This window comes from Amblyomma americanum, chromosome 5 (assembly GCF_052857255.1).
Source record: "Amblyomma americanum isolate KBUSLIRL-KWMA chromosome 5, ASM5285725v1, whole genome shotgun sequence".
In the NCBI taxonomy this organism is placed as follows: Eukaryota; Metazoa; Arthropoda; class Arachnida; order Ixodida; family Ixodidae; genus Amblyomma; species Amblyomma americanum.
Window position 1 is genome coordinate 138,911,449 of NC_135501.1, and position 21,972 is coordinate 138,933,420.

Here is a 21,972-nt window from a genome sequence, read left to right on the forward strand (position 1 = left end):
TCACACGCTGGGCTCTGAGGCAACCTGCGATGTTCTCGTTGAAGCGTAGTTACCTGGAGGTTTTCTGAGCAGTGCGAGCAAATTTTCATGTATTTTATATCCGCCTAAGGTGATAGGCTTCTAATGGCTTTTGGCGCCTTAATGTTTAGCGCCCCTGAGAGCTACCGCGCAACAACCACAGTGAAAGGCCCTAAACTTGTTGCAATGGCGGAATGTCTCAGGTGCATCGAATCTTACCGCTCATCACTGCCAAACGAAAAGTGTTCAACATAAGGTAACGACAACGCAGCGAGTTACGGAAAAGAAAAATGCCAGGTGAAACGTTATGAGACGGGAAAAAAAGGAGAGTTGGTGAGGGAACAAACGCGTGTTAATGACATCCTAGTCTAAATCAAGTGGAAGAAATGGGTTTGGGCAGGGCATGTAAGGCGAAGGCCAAGATAACTGCTGGTCTTTAATATTAATGGAATGAATTCCAAGTGAAGGCAAGCGCAGCAGGGGGCGGCAGAAGGTTAGGTGGGCGGAAGAGATTAAAGTTTGCGAGGATAAGGTGGCCGCAGCTGGCACAGGACAGGGATAATTGAAGAGATATAAACTATAAGAGAGGCATTTTGCCTGCAGTGGGCGTAGTCAGGCTGATAATAATCATAAGCCGCGCCATGCGCAGTGGGTTGTGTGGAAACCATACAGGTAGGGACGTGTACTTTATCGCCTGGGCGCTGTATTATTGTAACTCCAGCAAGTGACATGAGACGATGCATCTATTAGTGATTTTCAAATCACATAGTGTAAGATACAGGTGGACGAATAGTTCTGGTATCCGACCCGTACGTGCGACCAGTGGTCCGAGTCAAGCAGTGCTATGAGACACGCGCGGCAGAGCCACAGTGCACTTCGTCGTTTCGGAGCGCGTCACGGGCGAATGACGCCAGTGCTTTCGTCGGCAGACGTATGATCGTGGTTCTCTTCTTTTTTGGTCGTCAGTTGGCTGGCTGCAGGCGTCGCAGTCTTGGGTGCACCAGACCTGGTTTGCGAGATGGCGGGTGGACGGCGAGTTTGACTGCAAGTAGGAAAGAACCATACGAATGCTCAACCAGGAAGTACAAAAAGAAGAGGAGGAATAAAAAGAGAAGGCAGTAATTCTAGCCAGTATCTCTTAGGTTATTATACTTGCACACAGCCTTTCCGTCTTGCTAGCGCTCTAAAAATCGAGGGATATCCCTATACCCCTTCAATTTTTTTTTCACCACATATCACATAAGTGCGCTTTCACTGGGTCCTTGGGCACTGCGGCATTCCTTCTAATGAGAGTGCTGATTTTTTTAGCAAAGTCAGCCTTTGGTGGACCTATAGTCCCGTTCGTCCCTAATACAGTCTACTTGACTGTGGCACGCTTCCAACGATTCCAGTGTCTCCATTACTTGAGCCATGAGCCTTTTCTTGCTGCAGCGGATTTTCAACACTTAGCGTTTCCTTGGAGTGTGCGGACGTGCAGTTCAAGGCAACTTGAGGTGCCCATGACTGTTCTGTGCCGCAGAATACTGCGACTAGAACTCTACTTATGTCGGTCAGGGTTACCTCTGACCAACCTCTGTGAGTCTTGTGGCGAAATAATAATAATAATAATAATAATAATAATAATAATAATAATAATAATAATAATAATAATAATAATAATAATAATAATAATAATAATAATAATAATAATTGGCGAAATTTAGTCCATGAATCACTTTTTCCTCTTTTGCCGGAGGTTCTTTTCTCTCTGTAGAACTTATTTGGAGATCCCTCTCGCTTAACTGGGGCCTACCTCTATCGTTCTGATTCTCGTCTGCTTCGTCGCAAGCTCCAAGGGATAAGCCTTCAAACCAGTGTGCGATTTTATTCACGAATATATATATTTTCTTCAGGTAGATTCCTATGCTTGAACAATAATTCACTGCTTTTTCAGTTCCGCTTTTATGTACATTTTTAATCCAAATTCGAGTCTAGGTCACAAAATTATCCAGTTACTGCACTTCATGCCCATGAGTGCGTTTGTATCGGCAATGCATCCTGTCCAATCCCCCGTCGTGGGTATGTGCCATTAAGCCTGAGGACATCACCATCGTCTTAGGAGTTTACGAGCGACCTCAAGTCCAGGATCTTTGTACAGCAGTTTGTAGTCTTTGCTTAGCTTCAATGTGTGTTTGGCACGTCTGGCAAAAATTTGATGGTCTGCTAAAGTTGCGGCCAGGGTCATCCTCTCTTTTCTCAAGACCGGTAGTTGTGGCGGGGAAACAGGAGAGGAAAGCGCAATAATTTAGGGATACTGGGTAGTCTTAGAGTAGCGTATATGTACTAACTATAGTCGGATACAACTAGACAATGGAGCGGCAAACGCCCCTTAAAGGAGGTCCTCCAGCTAGGTGGCGGCGACCATTTTTTATGACGTCGCCGTTAATAATTGGTTGATCCACTGCACTCTAGGTTAATCTCTTGACAAGTTAGTATGAGAGGGCATTAATTGGCTGGAGGCCTTCTTTTGAGGGTCGTTTGTGGTCTAGTTTCTGAGTTGTATACGACTACAGACATGTACAGGTTTAACGAATGCCAGTTGCATGTGCGTAGTAGCACCCGAGTGGGTCACCTGGCCGCACGCTTGCCCCTGAGCGTGCGCAGCCGGCATCCGGTAAACTGTTATACATCTACATTAGTACGCCTCTGCGATGCTAAAACTGTATTGGAAGCTATCAAGGAAAAGCTCGCAAAGCTACTAAGCTACCTCCAGCTTAAACAACTGGCGATAGAAGAAAAGATGACGTCTGAACGGATCCTTTAATGCGATAAAGTGTACTGCAATGTCTTCATAGGTACACCATTTTCTCTGGCATTGTGTGGCTGTTCCCATCGCAAAGGAGTAAGTTATTTTGTGATGATAGATTTCACTGAAGAATAGTACAGAGATCAATATTCTTGGAAGAACGCTTTTTGTTAGACAAGTACAAGGTGCCGATATATTGTAACATTGTCACCAGTGGCGAAAGCGACATACAAATTCTGTAGTGTTTTTCAAACTAAAGCAGGTGCTCACAGGGAATCGTTGAGATAGAAATTTAAGGAGGCAGTGACGTCGTCATCTTCGGTGGCGCGAAGACCGAGCCAGCCCGAGGGATGCACTACGATGGTGACGACCAGGAGGAGAGTGACGGCGCCCGTCAGAAGGACGACGCCCAACATGACAAGCCCGAATCGTTTCCGCTCGTACTCCGCGTCGCTGGGAGCAGCCTGCGAAGTGAGCGCGGAACGGATGCTTGACAAGTCTTGCGAATTGCTTGCGCCGGCGTTTTAGCAGCAGCCGTCTTGGGATATTAGGGCCATAATGGAATTAGCGAACTAGAATAGGCAGTGTAACGGCCGGGGAGCTCCTCATGATTCCAACAGGCGTCGCCAGCAGCGTCCTCTTGCAAAAGCACAGCGTCGAACGGGCGGATCCCCACGGCGTCCTAGCGTATTTGAGTGGTAGCATTTTTGAAGCGAAAAGCTTCACTGCGCTAGGTAAAGCAGTCGTCGCGTAGCCTGGAGAAGGACCTTAAACGACCTTCAGCCCAATCACGTCAGCGGTGTATGACCATATGTGGCAAAGATATGGTGTCGAACACTTTACTCCTGTACTTAACCATCACCTTTAGTTGACCTTTGACATTGGGTGACCTTCGGGTTGACCTTTGACCTTAAGAACATCCGATGTGGGGATGTGAAGCCACGTGATGACATCCGATGGGGGTGTCGTAAGGCAGTGTGATACACTTCATAGCCACGTGGTCGGCTGGGTATATATAGAACGACTGCCGCGAGCGTGTAGAATAGCCGGCATGGACGAGCCTCAGACGCTTAGCAAGCGTGCTTGCTTTTTGCTGAATGCCACGGTTAGCCAAGTCAGTTATATTTGCAGACGACCTCACGAAGACCACAGCAACTCGTTCAAGATGGCGACATCAGCGCTGCCGCTTCGTTCGCCATTCATAGGAACAAGCGTCCTATGAGATTTGTAAATAACGTGTGCTTTCACTCATACTCAGAGTTGAAGTGAGACTGCATTCTAGTAAAGTGCTTTCATGCATATTGGTCCGTATTCCAAGTTTGTGTCATAATAAAAAGCATCATAATCTGCCGCAGCGGCCACACCTGATTAGTAGAAACGCCGAAAGCAGATGTGCTGGTTCGGATGCAAAGAAAAAGAGTCGAAGAAACCGGACCAGTGACGTCAAACACATAGCCGACCACGCGCTGCTACAACCGCAACGGAGTTACATCCTGCCGCCGCTCACAGTCGCAACCGAACCAACATCCGCTTCCGTGTTTCGAACAATTAGGTGTGGCTGCTGCGGCAGATTATGACACTTTTTATTATGGCACAAACTCGGAATACGGACCATTGTCTCAACCCGAACGTGTCTGCAATAACACGTCTAATTGCGGAAGGAGTTTCTACCTTTGCCGGCAACGCTAAAAATAAAGCCAAATAGTTTTTCATCGAGGTGCTGGCAGGGGAGCTATTCGCGACTCACTTGCTTTCCTTTTTGCTCTCGGTCTGACCGACGAACCAACAGGCATAATTCAATGCCCGCTTTGACTTCAGGCACTGAGGTTACCATCTGTGCACAGCAGCAGGTTATTGCTTGTTGCTTCATGAACAAGCTGTCGCTTGCATAGGAATGACCAGATGTGACATGCTAGCGCACAAGCATTCCAAGCCAATCACAGGATTTTGTAAAGTGCATTTACAAGACAAACACTACAAGGCAGAACAAGTGCACGGGAGAAGGACTTACTTTCATACGGGCTTATCCGCTAAATGAAAAGATATTAGCACTTGTCCCATGCCCTTCATCCTTCAGTGTTTGTGTTGTAAATGCGCCTTTCAACTTTCAGGAACTATAGGACATCTAGCTCTTCTGCTTTGTTTTGTGTGAGTCACTTTTTTGATGCTATTGCTTCTTTTTTAGGTTATTGTCTCAAGAGATGCCAGGAGTCCGTCAACACTTAGCGTGGAGTGATGATTAAGAGTAAGCCTAAAGCACGGCGTCGCGTTCTGCTTCGTTGGATAAGGGTTATATTAAAATGCAATCGTTCTATTAATCTCAACGTTGAATCCCTCTGCTTGGAGCCATGAGCGCGAGGCATCACAGATGCAAGCGCCAGAACCGTGATGGCTGAACAGTGGCCTTTTCGGGGCCACTTGCCGTAGGCAGGTCCTCCGTGCGAAGCGTCTCCATGACCAGGCACCCGTGCTCATCGAGGACGAACCGGGGCAGATCATATCGCATGAGCTTCGGGTCGCGCTTCTTGACAGGAAAAGGAAGCTTGCTGAAAGACATGGCCTTCACCGCTGCATCGAGAGGAGCGCAGGAGCAGATATTTCGAAGTTGAGGAAGTGACTTGATGGTTAGGTTTCTGTATTCACATATACGCCGTGCGTGACGCGATAACACTGCGAGACTTCGCTGTATCGCGCTTTACACGAACAGCTGTATGAAGGACTGTCTGCGCGGTAAATGATGCTGTGGTATGTCGTAACTAAAAAACACCCGCGTACATCTGCTGCCCGGAATCATTCGTTTAGTCGGGTGAGTTTGACAATGGGATTTTTTTTAAATATGATAACAGTAGCAGTGCCACTTGTCGGAAGCGCGGGCGTTACCTGTACGTAGAAATAAGCTTTTCTTTGTGTGTGAAACCTCCTCGAGTGAAGCCTGTGGCCTCCACAAGCGTCATCTTGTGAATGCGTCAAGGTGCGCCAAGCTTTGGCGCATCTTTAAGTAAGAGCACGGACGAAAGCCTTGGCGACGGCCGTCTATAAGTCTGTGGAATCTGCACGTCAAATTCTTTTCTCTCAACTACGCGCCGAAGTCAGCCCAACGAACGCCTGCCACACACAATCGTCATCGCTACGTGACAATCGCGACGAGCATATATGATATCGAAATTTTAGGACAGTTCAGATAATCCATATACCAACTATTCCACGCACAGCCACTAGCCTTGCAACTCGCAATTATTGCTTGCCTCTGGATTGCTAGTACCGTAGAAATTATAAGCTAACTAATGCGCATGCCTCTGAAGGAGGTTATATTGGCCAAAAAAATGAAGCAGAAAAAGAAGACTGATGAGTTGTCTGAGAAGATAACAACCGAGCGCGAAGGAGCACCGGTATCATACGAAAGTACGCCGCGTTCATTCGTACCATATCTTGCAAAACACAAAAAGACTTGCAAGACCCATAGCCATTCGCGGCCATTCAACAGCACAACTAGGCTTGGCAGCTGGTATGCTCAAGGCCAGACACTCGTGTGTATATATATATATATATATATATATATATATATATATATATATATATATATATATATATATATATATATATATATATATATATATATATATACGTATACATGGGGATGCTGGGTCTGGTGGCTGCCGCTTGCAGAGCTGCAGTCGCTGGCTATATCTGGTATGGTTTGTGATCATGTGTTCAGGCGACCGTCTCGAATATGTAGTCTCTCGTAGCACGAACCAGACCTCGACAAAATAACACCGCTAGCCTTGGCAGATGGAGTTGCAAGCTTTATGGACATTCAGTGCGAAGTGTTTGGAGTATTCCTGTGGCATACTGCGCTTCCTGCTACATCAGTACAGGGCTGTCTCAAGCTGACAAGTGTCGCTTGTAATCAAAGACCGTTTGTGGATCCCGTGCAGCTAAATTCAACAGAAGACCCGTAGTCTGTCTTGGTAATGGCATTCACTTGAAGACATAGGAGAACATCGCTCGCAGAAGACATGACCAGTAAACAAGTAGCCAGGAAAGAAATATCCAGCATGTATCCGAAAAGAAGGTATAGTTGTACTTTGGGCTTGTACATTAGCCTGCCAGCTTTCCCCTAGTGATGGTCAAGAGGAAACACCCACCATAGAATACTTTTTTTTTCGCGTATCTTCTCCCTGAGTGCTGTTGCTGAATTGAGCGGTCATTGTATTCGATTAGCGAAACCGCTTTCATTCTTGTGGCTAAAATAAGTCGCTTAGCGTTGCATATGGGCTGCTTCTGCTGATTCTTACCCATTTTAAGCTTTTCTCAGATAAGAACAGCTTCATGCTAAACTTCAGTGCCAAACAGTGCGCTACCCGCACAACGACGCTAGCTGGCTACGTGCTTTGAAGAGTAGTACTACTGGATGCAGTGTGAAAATAAACATTATGATCCTCAATATTTGTACATGATCCTGACAGATATTTTCATGCGCGTGCCTATGACATGACTTTGCCAAAGGTTTACACAGCAAAATTCAATCAACACGTCTTCGCAGCGCTCAAGTACTTACGCCCTGTAGCTCGGCGATTGCTTCCGCGCTTGTTACAGTGTCCGTAGGTTTGTGGTGACCTGCGAGTTCTTGCTCAAAAAGCTGGCGACGACGTAGAAGAGTCTTCTTTTTCTTCGTTATCCTCCCTGTGTGAAAGACCACGTGGGGGTTCCGGGCATGCAATACAGCTACAATGAATTAGATTATTTATTTATTTAAGGACAGTGCAGGGTCATTGCAGGAAAGGAACCGCCAGAAACAGAATGACATGCGCTGACAACACCCCATCAGAAAGCCCGGTAAAAAGCATGGATAAAGAGAAAGCAAGAAATAAAAAAAAACATGCTTTCAAGAAAGAACCGCGATAAGCACGATCAATTCTCAGTTCTCTTGTTACTCGTAAGAGGTCGACAGGAAACGCTGAGGTTCACTTCCACTTCCACTAACACTAGCACTACTATTTTTCTACAAACACTACCGCTGCTACACTACTTGTTCCATTACCACCGCTAATACCACTACCCGACTACTACCACTAGTACTTATACTAGTACTACAAATACTACTGCTACTAGAACTGCTCCTCCTGTCCCATGACTACTACTACAACTCCAATCACTACTACTACTACTAATAGTTCTACTGATACCGCTGCTACTACTACAATGCTGCGACACCACTACTTACACTACCACTACTAATACGACTACTATTATTATTAGATCTACCACAGCTACCACCACTACCACTACTCCTAATACTACTGATACTACTATCACTTCTTCTACTGCTACTACTACTACTACTGCCACTGCAACTGCTACTGCAGCCACAACGCCGACATCACCACCCCCGGGGAACGTGGTGGAATAGCTGTCGCTGTAAAACGATATAAAACACTGTTCTATCGGAGCGCTCAAGGGGTTCCAGCGCTATATTAATAATTTTGTTATGAGTCATTTTCTTGTAGCGAGGTTTGACTGTTTTGCATTCTCAAGTGCAGGTTGTTTGTTGTCGAAGGCGCCAAGTCAAAACGAAAGCGTTTTTAGTACCTAGGGCCATTAGCAACAGTTGCATGAGAAACAGTGCCGTTCATCACTGACAGTGCAGCACCTGTTTTGAACAAGAAGACAGACTGAGTCATCCGCATTGTTTCACAAAGCGATGAGGCAACTTTGTAGGTTAACCAGAACGGCTTTGACCGTCATCTAGCTGAAGCGAGAACAATACCCTTTGTGCAATGAGGCAAACCGTTCTTGCGTTTATAACGAACACTGCTGTACAAGCGCTTGGGTCTGTTGGGATAAGCACTTGAGGAACGTGAGATTGTGTCTTGACTCAGAGATGTCACCACAATCTAAACGCGCGCGCTATCGCCGTCTTGCAGCGAAATCGTCGTCCGCAGAGTATGATGTGACCTCCTCCGCCATGTCAGAGTCGGTTATCCACGAAATCATGTCCAAGTCGTCGGTCGTCGTGTCAGTATTCGTGGTGCGGTTGACAGCCATGGCCCACGCTTTCTCGAGGCTGCAAGTAGATAAAAATTTGTTGAAGTGTAACTCTTCAAAACCTAGTTATACGGAGCGAAAGCTCTGTTCCGTTGCTTCGCAAGTCTAGCGTCTCGTTACTTCTCAGCTTCAGCGGCTCGTTTAGCTCGTGCCCTCTGCAGTACACCCTCTCGGCGAGCTATATCAAACAGATGATCTGACGCGGCTTGACCGCAACGCCGAAGAGTTGACACAGTCTGTACGGGGCGCGCCTTATCCATGCATGGCGAAACAAAGACGAAACTGAAGGAGAAACCGCCGACGTAGCAACTTTTGCACCCTCTCCTAGTCACGTGCTTTCACAACGGTGAATCCGGCTAGCGCGCGCAACTGCGCCTCACCCGGCATGCCATCTCTTAATCATGTGTTACCACAGCGACAGAGACGGCTAGCCCGCGCAGGTGCGCCTCTAATTGACGAGTCACGTGGTTCCCCTGCGCTCCGGGGCCTCAAGGTCAAACGTGCATCAAAGTTGACCTTGGGAGACGTAGTCATAGAGCTTTCGCTCTAAAAACTCACTGGGGCTGAGGAACCCAGTGCAGTGAAGGAGTAGCGAAGGAGGAGTAGCGGACGCACGAAGGAGGGCGACAATCAGTTACGTCAAAGACAGCATTGTGAACTTAGCGTTGTGAACTTAGGTTTACTTCCAATTTCTGCCTTCCAAGATCATCCGCATCATCATCACCAGTGACTTTATTTCCACAGTGCGGGACTAGCACCTCTGTTTTAGACGGCAGCTAGGATCTCGTAGGCGCTGGCCCGCTTCGTTTTCTGCTAGCGAGGCATGTGCGCGGGTCCAGAGAACCTGAATATGTCTGCTTTCTCTCATTGTCTGCAGGCTTCGTCTCGCTTCAGGAGAGATTCTCCCTATGGCGAATCTCATAACTGCCGACATTGAGTCGCTAACTACAGTCCTGGCAGTTGCGCTTGCTATGGCTAACGATACGGCAGTTTCTTCTGCAGTCTCTCTGTTGTCCGTGCGGACAATGCCACTGGAAATTAATGTAGCTTCTGCGTTGACTGCAGCAACAGCTATCCTGCCGTTGCCTCCATCGGCTGCATCAACGAAGACCACTATTTTGAATTTCGGAGGCGCTTCTCTATAGGGCTTCGGCTCTCTTTCCCCTGCGTTCTTTATGAAGCACGGGGTGCTTGTTCTTTGGAAATGGTGGCATCATTAGTTTATTCCACACTTCTCACGGCATGTCGGCTTTTCGCCCGCGCTGTCCTCCGTACGAGATGGCCAACTTGTCTAATTTATTACTGTCGGTGGGGCTGCTTGCCAGTCTATCGTATTGCGTGATCCTAACTCCTATTATTTCCCTTAGGGTGTTGTGTGCCCCTAGATTCAAGATTCTCTCTGTGCTGGCTCGTACGAGGAGTCATAGTGCCTGTTTGGTACATATTTCACTTCTCGTGACACGCGAAGTTCATATAGGGGGAACGTAAGCTCTCCTGTTCGCTTGTATGAACAGACCCAGGACTTTAGTTTTGCCAACTTCTGGGATGGGGAGTCCACCCGTCTCGAGGCTGATGCCCGGGGGGTCTTTGCTGCGCTTGGCGCGACAGAGGAGGAGCTCTGACTTTTTGCGGCGAGCATTTCAGGTCCCGGGGCTCAACGTATTGCTAAACTATTTAGAAGGTCTCCTCGATCTGGGCATCGCTGCTTTTAGCTATTCACAGCGTGATGTCGTATGCATAGAGGCTTTGCTTAAGGTCTCGTCTAGCTGCAAGCTTCTCGACGTGCTTGATCATGGCTATGTTGAAGAGAAAGGGCGAGAGTCCTTTGACCTGTGTTGTCCTCTTGCTACCTAGCTGAATTTCGTCGGATTTGGTTTCTCTGATTTGGATTATGGCCTTTCTTCCCGAGAGGAAGTCTCTGAGATTGGTGTAGGTTCTCTCTCCTGCACCTACGTCTTGTAGGTTTTCCAAGACTGCTGTGTGTGTTACATTGTATACATCCCCAGGATTCTGGCCCATGCGCCTTGAAAAACCGGTCGCGCCATCTCGCGACAGCCGGCGGCGCGTAACTCAATGACGACGAAAAATAAAAATTAATACCTAGTCGCGCATACAAGTTAGAGATTAGCTCTCTCGCCAATATGTTGAATGCTTCTTAAAGTTTCTTTTAATACAGTTTCATCAATGTAGCTTACATATTGCGCTTACCATGCGCAATGAGCTACGATAGCATGGAGCCTATGGCGAGGTCCCGAAATATACCGCATTTGACTTCACTTTATCGCTCCCCAAAGAGCTAATTTAAAATAGACCGACAAGCTCTCGGAGCTTAAGGTAGCGTAATTTCCTACATTGAAAGAAAAATAAAGGATATTTACATTTAAGTGCAGCAAAAGATTTCCTGCGCTGTTTTTCTATTGAATATGAATCCCCCGCACCGGCAAGAAACGCGTGAAGCCCTCTCTCGGTGTGTTGGCAATGCGCACGTCCGTGCTACAGTGTCCCTGCTACAGTGTCCCTGCTATGGTGTCCTTGCCACAGTGTCCTGTTATACTTGTGGCACAGGCAGAGGCGCTTTTATTTTTATTCTTTTTATTGCCTCACTATATATTTATGTCCCTGCTACTGTCTCCCTGTTTTGGTAGGTTCCTCTGGGAGGTTGAACCGTGCCGTACGAATGCGCACTTTTATCAAAAGTTCTCCCATCGAAGTGAGGCTACGACCATGAGCTGCTACATAAAGTCCTACAAGAAAGCGCGTGCCAACTATGAGGTATGTAGAGGAAATTATAAGGAGACTCTTTTGCTTGACAGGTACATTTATTTAAGCGCATACAGTGACCCCACGACACGGGCATAGGTCATAGTGGAATTGCGTGCGCATTAGCACTGTAAAGCAATGAAGCTTCCAGGTACGTTCGTTCAAGCAGTGAAATGCGTAATTCCCGGACGCTCATACATAGAGCTAACACACCGATACTTGTATATGGTCCTTGCACTCAGCATTGAAAATTTTAAAATCGTGTATTAATAACTACATTTTAACACTCCAGTTATTAGCCTCAATAGCAGACAGCTCTTCGAAAGATTTGTCGATGTGGTGAAAGTTCAACACGGACGCGTTTAAGTGACTGAGTGCTGCACTATAAGAGGCAGCAAACCTGATGCTGCGTTATATGACAGTAGGTGATTTGTCCAATGTAAAAATTAGTGTGTGGTAGTTCACAACATTTTTTTCTAGGTTGGTACAGTCCCTCCCACGATTCGATCGTTCGCCGTTGATATGGGCTTTACGATTGCCTTAATTCATGCTAGTTTCGGCAATTATGTCAACGGTGTACGTAAACAATAACCCCCAACGAAGACCTCTTAGAATGGCATGCTGGGAACTATTCTGAAGAATGGGCCGTCAGTACGGCAAGCTAGTAACTACGCCGTTCCCCAGAGCAGCAATCAAGAATCAAACCCTCGTTAAACATTATGATTTAAATTTGCTGAGAAATGAACAGAAGTTATTGTCCGATAACACGACGTTTCAAAGCTTAGTGGTTATCTCCAGCGCGGCGGCTGGGCGCTCCATCCAGCCCGCTTGTGCAATGTGCAGCTCGCACGAGCGATTAGCGACAGGACGCTACGTGCGCGCAGCCCTGAATATGCAGTGAATTTACCGTGTCGCGAATATGTGCAACAGTCCTTATAAGCACTGTCGCAAGAGTGTCGCGAACATATTAGTTTTTTTTTGCATATGGCTTGCGAACCTACCCCCGTTTTTGATTTTTTTTTTGTCACTCTTCTATGTACTTCTCGCTATCCTCTCTATTTGCCTTTATTCCCACCGGTTGCAGTTCCGGTGCTTGAGAGATTAGAAAGCAATCGCCGGGCCGACAACATATTTAGTTTCCTTTTTGTATTTTCGTCAGTTGTTGCCTCTGAAGCGATTAGTAAACTACTACTTCTTCAAGGTGTTGATCCGGGGAGTTGCAGGGGCTTTATAAGCACACAAACCGCTGGAGTAAGAAGAGGGAGCCGTTTCCAGGGAACGATTAACACTATCCGGCGACTTTTAAATGTGTCATAACTTGTTTCCACGGCCTGCGACACCAAGCACTCGAAGAAAGGTATATATTGCATCACGACCATGCCTTAGGCATTATCTTTAGGATGATTATCTTTGAAGGGGCAGAGGAGGCGTCCGATAATGGTGGCCGACTTGTGTGTAGCTTGAATCCCTTCCTTTCAGAGAATACTGGCCAGCGTTTCGCTGCTACCTTCTACGTACGAGCTGCATACGCGATTTTGCCACCGGCGTGTCCTTAGCATATAAGCATATAAAGTTGTTTTCGTTGCATCATTTTCGGTTTTGGATGATACATCGAGTGAAGAATCTTGGGTGTCCATTTCTTAGAAATATTTTCTTTTGCTGATGATGAGTTTTAAAAGTGCAATGGCAACCTCGCACCAAGCGCAATGGGGTGAAGTGTTTTCTTCAACACAAGGTTAGGTGAAAGACCTTTTTCCGAGCACTTCAGCTCAAAGAAACCAAGCGCCAAGCTTCGAGAGAACTTGTGCCCATTGAAGACCAGTGGGTAAACGGCGGCACTGGGGAACGAATCACACACCGTCCTCGAGCCGCATGCTTAAAGCGATATTCCATTGCTGTTATCGCTTGTTTTTAAAATAAATAAGCACTAATTAGGAATCGTCTTAACTAAAACTTCTTTGAATTTCCCTCTACCCTTCGGGCAAAATTTTTGGCAGTTCTCTTCCCACAAAGGCTAAGAGAACATGACGCACGGCTCGCAGCATCAAACGGTGAAGAAGTGGAAGAGGCGGTAACGCGAAGGGTCAAGGATGTGAGCAGGCGCTTAGGTAGGGCGAAATTCTTTTACAAGAGGTACACGGGCACCCGGTTGCAGATGGTAAGGGGGAGGAAGAAAAGGACGATGGAGAGGGGTCTCCTGCTGTGCCTTTGCCTGCGTTTCTTTTTTTCCTCCTTTCATTTTTCCTCGAATTGTGGAGCGCAGTCTGTGGTTGCTTATTGAATGCGCTGTGTTTCTGCCCCCTACGGTGTGAAGCATGATGTAGTCGGCGCCTCTGTGAAAACGGCCCGGAACTGTCATTAATGCACTTTTATCTCCAGGCTGTCATAGAAGAACACAACCGCTAATGTGCCAGTCCTGGCAAAGGGTCTCTCCAGACGCTGGCAAAAATCTGCCAGAAAGGATATCAGAGTTTGTGCTGAAGATCAGTTACATTCTCAAATGCCTTACACCAACCTAAGGAATTCCACCAGCATTGTTAAAAGCACAGCGCATGGCACAGGAAAGAGTGGCACAAAAACAAAGGTCGGATGATTTAACGTGGTTTCGCCAAATGCAATTAGGAGTGCACATCAGTTTTCAGTGCTGTTTCGGTGTTCGGTTTCGTTGCGCACGGATGCAGTTGATGAAGACGATGATATAAAAACACAGCGCAAGAGACTAGTATTTTAGGACGCAGAATTTTCGGCTGTGGCGAAGCTGCAGTTTTCTAATGCAGTAACCAGCAAAACTGATGTGTTCTCGTCGCCCCGGGTTCGAAACTCACTCGCGGCCGTAAAACATTTCCGATTATTTCATTTCAGGTCAAGTAAATTTCAGACATACAAACAGACCACTTCGAAATCCAAAATTGAAGCCTCAGTGCCACAATAAAAAATGCGACACCGTTAGCCCGCTGTTGTTCTACTAGCGTGTGGTGGCAGCGGTTGGTATAAACGCGGCCGCTCGATGGAACCGCATCATCGAGTGGCCGTGGTTCTCATCTGCTCACTCACTGAAAAAGACGGCACGCTGAAAGGCTTTTCCTTAGAGCCTTTACTTCGTTCCTTAACATGCAACGTGAGTGCACTGTGTTGTTACGGTCTGTGTACAGTGCAAAATAAAGCCGACCATTGTGAATGGGCGAGGCCCTTCTGCGGCCACGTAATTGGTGACAGCTTCAAAAAGCACGTGTTTTCGCTTTGCGTGGCAAGAAATGAGTCGAATGGAGAAAACTGTCCATTTCACTAGAGATCACTTGGCGACGAAAGGGGTCGAGCACGGTGCATCGAGCCTCCAATGCCACTATATCAAAGACAAAAGAACACCGCTAAGGAGAACACAAAAATCAGGAGACTCGGTTAAAAAAACTAATCATTTTGACAGATTTGCCTGTCTGGTTGGGTTTGAAGACTTATAATAAACTGCACATCTGAGTCTCATCTGCACAAGCACAGAACTTGACAGAAAAAAAGAACAACGTACGATATTCAAAGAACTCATCATAAAAGGCTACCCACAAAACTTTATTCAAAAAACCATTCGACGTCAAAAACACGACCACATGCGCCAAGAAATCAACGCACAAAGACCAACGCCACCACCAAAATACGTCGCTCTACCTGATGTCGGAGGTGTCAGTGAAACCATCGCCCGATTCCCGAAAAAAGGGGGTCTCCAGGTTGCGCACAAGCCCGCAAACACTGTTGCGCTTTGCCTACCTGTTCATAAAGACCGGCCGCGGGGAGAAGGAGCCCAAGGAACTGTCTACAAAATTCCTTGCGCCGACTGCGACGCAAGCTACATCGGCGCAACCAAAAACCTCAAAAAAAGAATTCGGCAACATAAAAACGACGTCCGCAACTTCGCAAGAGGTTGCAATCCTGTAGCCGAACATTCCGAGGACTGAGACCACAGAATCAACTTCGAAGAAACCAGCATCCTAGTAACCGAAACAAATTACCACAAAAGGCTCCTTCTGGAATCCTGGCACATCCAAACCGCCCCGAACAACATCAACCGCACAAAAGGAAACCTGCTTCTAGTGTATGCCCAAGGAAAAAAAACGGTCATTGACAGCCTCCCCACAGTGCGACAACGTTACTAACAGCCTTAACCCCCTCTCTCTTTCCTCTCCCTCCCCCACGCCTTTCGCATTACAGCTTTGTTCCTTTGACCCCTTTCTCCCCTCCATACTTACAGGCGCTAGCTACTTCCCTCAGACACCCCTGATGAAGAAGCCGAGTCGGCTTTCCAACGTTCGGTTAAAATTAAAGATTTTTGGTTGGAGATGTGCAGTTTATTATGAGACTCGCTTACCACTGCAGAACGGCAGATATCTTATTCTTTATTGTCATTTATTTTCATATTGTTTTGAGTACGCATGGCATCACTATTCTTTTAGTCGTGATGTTACTGTGCTCGTATACCTCTCAGGTGGGAAACGTGAGCGCGTGCACTGAGAATGGGGACAACGCTTTTTCAAAGACACATGATCTCATCTGCCTCGCGTCACTGCACCCTAAGGCAACTAAACACAGAGATCTATCGACAGGGCACTCCCGACGTACAGCACTCATTTTCTCAGAAGTGAATGGACAACTTGCAGAATTGCCGACTTACAGGAAGGTTGCTTCCGACCAGCAACCCACGTTTGCAAACCGCGTTTTCACTTCCTGCTCTGCTGACTGAAAGGGTTAGCATGAGGAGAGATGGTTTTCGGTTGGCAAACTGTAGAGGACGCTCGATGTTCTGCAAGTGTGCTCCAAGGGCCGTCTTTTTTTTTTTTTTGGTGCACGCGCCCAAAGTCAACATACGACAGAACTGGTCTACGCATGCCCACTGCAGGAGACGCCGCCGAACCTCGGCGAGGCGCCGATATCTGTCCGTGCTACACATCGGCGCCAGCTAACGGGTGCTCGCGCACGTGTTGGTAGCGGGGTCCGGTTTACGACAGTAGGAGCACAGCGGCGCTCTCGGTGGCTTTTCTTCATGGCTTGAAGCTCTTCCAGGTTCCCAGAACTTTTCTTCGCGGTTTAAGTTGTCCTTTCAGCGCCTTCCAACCTATTTTATTCACGGCTCAAAATTATTTCTGTCCGCAGAAAGAAGCACCATAGTACAATGAAGTTTTTCCCTCCTCCTCCATCTGCTCGAGAGGGGAGCCAGCCAGCACCATGAACATGGACTGCCAAGCATGCCTCTGACGCCGTTCTGGTATGCTCAGTACTCGATACACGTGGTCTCGGCCGGCCTTCACAGGGTGTTTTCGGTCATTCCAGCTCCTATAGGTGGCGCGGCGGCAGTGCGACATGGCGGACAAGGCGGTGATGGCGCCGATGCCATAGCGTGCGTCTCTATAAAAGCAAAGCGCCTTCTTGACGTTGTGGCACCTTTGCCGTGATTTTTAGAGTGTAGATAAGCAGCAGTAAATGATTCTTGGTCATTAATAAGATCCTTTGGTTGAGTTTGGCTGCATTACAGGCTCTAAATAAATTTTTATCGATATGAACATGAAATCCCTAGTTCGCAAGTGCCGCGCGCGCAAAAACCCCGTTGGCGTTGAAACTTGCGAACTCAGCATGGCGAAGTGCGACGAACAATTTAAACTAATTTTTTGCGCGTTCACTTTCTTCTGTCGGCTCACCCGGAAGCGGAAATAAACTACTCTAATGACCCAGACAGTCTGACGGTATATTTCGCGCCTACACGAGTGCGGCCCTTACCCGCGTAAACACGGTGTGTGTATTTATTGCGTGCTGATCTTATAAGGACACAACTGAAAAACAAATCACCAGTTGGTAACACTGGTCATGGTTCGAAGCGTAATATTACAACGCTTACCAATTACAACAGTTATCAAAATCACTTTCTTAATGTTGGACTGCATCACACAAGCCAGAAACGTCGAAATCCTCGAGCCTACAATTTCGACGCGTGATTGACTGCTTGTTTAGGTAAACAGAAAAGTTTTGCAGTGGTCCACATTTTCTCATGGAGGAATTTTGTTCGGTGGTCCTGAATGTGGGCAGAGCTTTGCAGCAGATTTAATTGTATCCGATTGTAGTCCGTCTGCAGCGTACGTTTCAGGGGGTCAGGGGGTCATTCAAGCTTTATAATACAGTCGAAATTAGAGCTCAAAATGTGTTTTTGACTAGCGGAGGAAAACGCTGTGATCGAGTGAGCAGACAACAGTTGCTAAGAAGCGTTTGCAATTGTTCATCCACTTTACTCATTATATCCGAGGAATGAAGGTACGATTGTGAAGTTCTTGCCATTAATATCGCTCTTTTGCAATCACGTCGTGGCCAGAAAGCCGTGTTTAATCTAGACCAGAATGAACTGAAGCGTGACGAAAAATCTGTTTTCTGCAAACGTCCGCCTTAAAATATAACCAATATACCCCATATCAGCTCAGTGCTTAAGCACTGCACTGCTTTCATGCAGCTGTAATAGGCTACGTTGGTATCATGGACACAACTCCGAATAGGAATGCATTGACGACACGGTGTCTTGGCGTCAACAGAGTACGTCGCTGATTAACAGACGGGTCATTGGGCTGAGACTCGTTTCCAACCTTCAGAATGAACTTAATCACTGCTGTTTGACCTGTTTACGTATTGGCAGAAACAACATGTTTGCTATTTGGAATGTTCGTAGGTTGTAGAAAAACAGAATATGCTCATTTTTGACCCGTATCTGAGGCTCCAAACCACTGCGATTGCACACGCCGCGCAGAGCGATCACCGGCTCCCCGCTTCAGAAAGAGGCCGCGTGGCGCCGCAACCGTCGCTGGAACGACCAAATTGGCGCCTGAGAGGCTAGGAAAGGACTGAATTCGCTTTAATAAAAATGGCTGTTGGGCAAACTAAGAGAGGAGGCTTACAAAAAAAGTGAGAGACTTTTGTTCTTGAGCAAGAACCTTAGGATGCGCGAGTATCAAATTTTTGCTTGCGAACTGAATATTTTCGAACCATTTTGAATATAGGCAAACAAAAAATACATGTTGCTGGTAACGACTTAATTGCGCTAACAAACGGGACAGAAAAGAACACATACACATGCGCTGGTTTCTGTGTTCTCTTCCGTACCATTGGCGCTGTTCAGTCGTTTGCATCAACATCCACCAACCAGCCCGACTAAGCCCTCTTCATTGAACAAAATATCGACAGTTTTAAAAACGTTTTCCAACGACAGAACCACGAAAGGAAATATGTATCAGACCATAACTTTACTTCACTCGTTATTCTGGTGGGGGATACACTCAGTTGGTTTTAAGGGGTTTAACGCCCCAAAGCGACTCAGGCTATGAGGGACGTCGTAGTGGAGAGCTCCGAATATTTAGGAGTATCTGGGATTCTTTCATGTGCACTGACATTGCACAGTACACAGGCCTCTAGAATTTCGTGTCTATCGAAATGCGACCAACACATCCGGGATAGAAGCCTCGTTTTTCGGGCCAGCTGCCGAGCACCACGACTACTCAGCTACCGCGGCGGCTCCGGGATGGTTTGAGTAATGGCAGCAATAAACTTTAATTTGTATGGCAGTGCTATGAAAACAACTCGTTGGATAAAATTACTCGGCTTAGTTTAAAATTTAAACCGTCCCGTTCATATAATGCCTACATCACAAAGCTCACGGAATGCTGAGCTACTATTATGGACTGAATGTTGAGAAAGCATTGTAAGGTGCTGAATTAACTTCTCCCTGGTGGAGCGACGTTAAATGGTGCTACCTGAACAGCACGACAAAACGCAAAAACATCCCTCTGAAAACAAAAAGAACAAAATTGCGGTTGCAACGCGGACAGAACTATTCCCTCGACGCTCCCCCACGACCCCTATATATAATCGACCACCTCCGCGCCTGCGACAAAAGTGAAAAAGCAAACCGCGCAACTACTATGCCCTGTTTCTTTCTGTCTCACCTCCCAACTCCAATATCTATCACTTCCCGCATTCACTTTCTCTGGCCTGTTATCTATCCACTGACAGCGGCTCAATGTGCTGCCAGTTGTCATGGCCTCAAAGGGACGAAACTACATGTTTCCAAAGCATTAGATTTAAAGGTAAAATTTATTTGAAAAGGTACTTGTTGCATAGCTAGAGCTATTTGTGGGAATCCTAGCATTGAGTGAGTGTCGACAAATTCAGTCAGGCGTGACTGCGCGCAGGCATGACACATACCCGTGTGACGGCACGTCGCATGCGACCTTACACATCGGGTGACAGGTGAGGTCCACCGAGACAACACATTTTGTAAAGCGTCAAGTCTAAGTGGGATTTTCGAGACACACCACATTAACGGTGTTGTGCATATCGCCAGCCACTTCACCGACCCAAGCAGATTCATTTAAAGAAACAAAAGCAAACTCCATTTTTCCAGGTTAAGTAACAAGCGGTCACGTATGCCTTGCAATCACGAAGGGCTATGTATAAGCTATGGCATAGGTAAAGTTAAATTACTCTTTCTGTCTGAGGCAGGTGTGAATTATAGTAGCTGGTTAGCTGTGAGAATGTGAATGTGGAACTCAGCCATAGAAGCTGTCGTGCTCGATAGAGAAAAGGATCAAATAAATTTGGCTCAGCATTTAAAATAATGTCGGATTAACGAAATTTATCGGACAAATACAGAGGAGATGAAGAAAGCCGCCAAACTATTTCCATAACATTCACATGAAGATCCTTTCAAAAGTCAGCAAAACATAGCAAACGGTTGGAAACTATTTTATGCTAAGCAATAATTCGAAACGCCTGGCGATGTCCAGGCTACAGCTGACAAGAAAAATCTGCAGAGATTGTTTACATCCCCATCATTGCGAAAGCAAGGATTTGTGCTAAGCAGAAGACGACAATGAGCGGGCAGTGCCGCGGAATGGACGGAGCGGATAGAAGTTGGCGAAGACGACGCTCTGCAATGTACAGAACAAGAGTGCGGTGGAGTTTAATACGAGGCGTGTTCGGCTGTGGCGATAGCCTCAGTGGTTGCATCACAGGTACAACTTAGGACGTTTATGACAGAAGAAACTTTCTACCGGACTGGTTTCAGCTCTTGAGGCCGTGTCAATCTTTTCCGCCCTTTTAGTTGTGTTGCCTTTTATCAAACTAGTGCTGTGCAGCCACTAGCTGCGTGCTTAGTAAATAATCTGCGTATAGCCCCTTTCTATACATGCACAACCTCGTGCAGTATGTGCCATGATGAAAAAAAGCGGTGATCGATATCCCCGTAGTCTTGCGCAGCGACCTGTGTTCGCGTCTCCGCGGGCTCTACTCCCATTATTGGATATTTTTTATTTCGTTTTCTCCCCATTTTTTCTATGCTTGGGACAGATTGGACAAATATAGGCAAGAGACGGTATTTCTAGGCTCTGAACCTCCGGATTACTGCTTTTGCACTTATACATGCCGACGGAATAATTTTAGACAGCCCAAAGGACAGCTCAAACTAAGCATGCATTTGTAACAAGTACCTTAATTCGCTGCTCCTTATGGGCGATAGAGTTATATATGCTGCATTCGTTGTTGATAAAATCTAGTTGTAACGATGCTGAAAACGAGGCACCTGTGGTTGACTGCAAGCGAAGTTAACTAGTTTCTTTTCGTGTTGATCGATTCCCGAATAACTTGTCGTCACGTACGATGTAATCGAAACAAACTGCTGATGTAGCCATACCACTTCTTTTTATTTTAAAGTTCGATACTTTAGCTACTAATGAGCGTAGTTCATTACGACGCGGTTGCGTCTGAGCCCTGCCAACCTGAATGTGTTCGGCGGAAAAGGGAAGACAAATTATTCCAGGTTTAAGCGTATTTCAGTTTCTTGCAGGATTGCTGTGACTCGGAGAGTCAAAGAAAACTGTTACCAAGATCTGACATCCATTTGATCAAGAGCCGACCAAAATTGATAGTTGCAGATGAGATGATTTCATCTGTTAGAGTGAAGACACGGAGCGGGCGGTAGGCCCTCGGTGAAGATCTACATATTCAGTTAGCAGCAGCAAGCAAACCATTAAAAATATTGAAATAATTCATAGCAACAGTTTTGATGGCTGGTGGGTACTGGAAAGGAAACCAGTAAAAAGAAACCGGTTTTCGCTTTTCAGATATAGTAGGAATCTAAGCGCATACTAAACCGTAAGCACTGGCCTGAAATACATGCAACCAATAACGTTTTAATGTTCACACGTTTTCCGCTTCGGTTCTATTTTATATATATTTATGGGCCTGGTATTTGTGTTCTCTTTTGTCCGTGTTACTGCGCGTTTCTCCTAGTTTTCTGGCACGGCTCTGCCTTGAGGCTCCTACTTTATCACCACCCTTTTCTTTTC

General features: G+C 46.5%; 1 protein-coding gene and 1 long non-coding RNA gene across 4 annotated transcripts in view; both read right to left on the bottom strand.

Annotated features, from left to right (window-relative positions):
- Positions 1 to 808: 808 nt before the first annotated feature.
- Positions 809 to 7,469, bottom strand: LOC144135081 (uncharacterized). Its single transcript, XR_013315368.1, has 3 exons — positions 7,362 to 7,469; positions 3,074 to 3,267; positions 809 to 1,060 (listed from the first exon to the last, which is right to left on the bottom strand). It is a non-coding gene; the product is annotated as an uncharacterized LOC144135081 (long non-coding RNA).
- Positions 7,470 to 8,639: 1,170 nt separating this feature from the next.
- Positions 8,640 to 21,972, bottom strand: part of LOC144135083 (uncharacterized) — a 29,131-nt gene continuing 15,798 nt past the window's right edge. For 2 of the 3 annotated variants that reach the window (XM_077667839.1, XM_077667838.1), the window contains exon 3: positions 8,640 to 8,867. In XM_077667839.1, coding sequence (XP_077523965.1) covers positions 8,711 to 8,867 — 157 coding nt within the window. In that variant the 3' untranslated portion in view covers positions 8,640 to 8,710. The remainder of the gene's footprint in view (positions 8,868 to 21,972) is intronic. The other variant, XM_077667840.1, reaches the window with a different exon arrangement.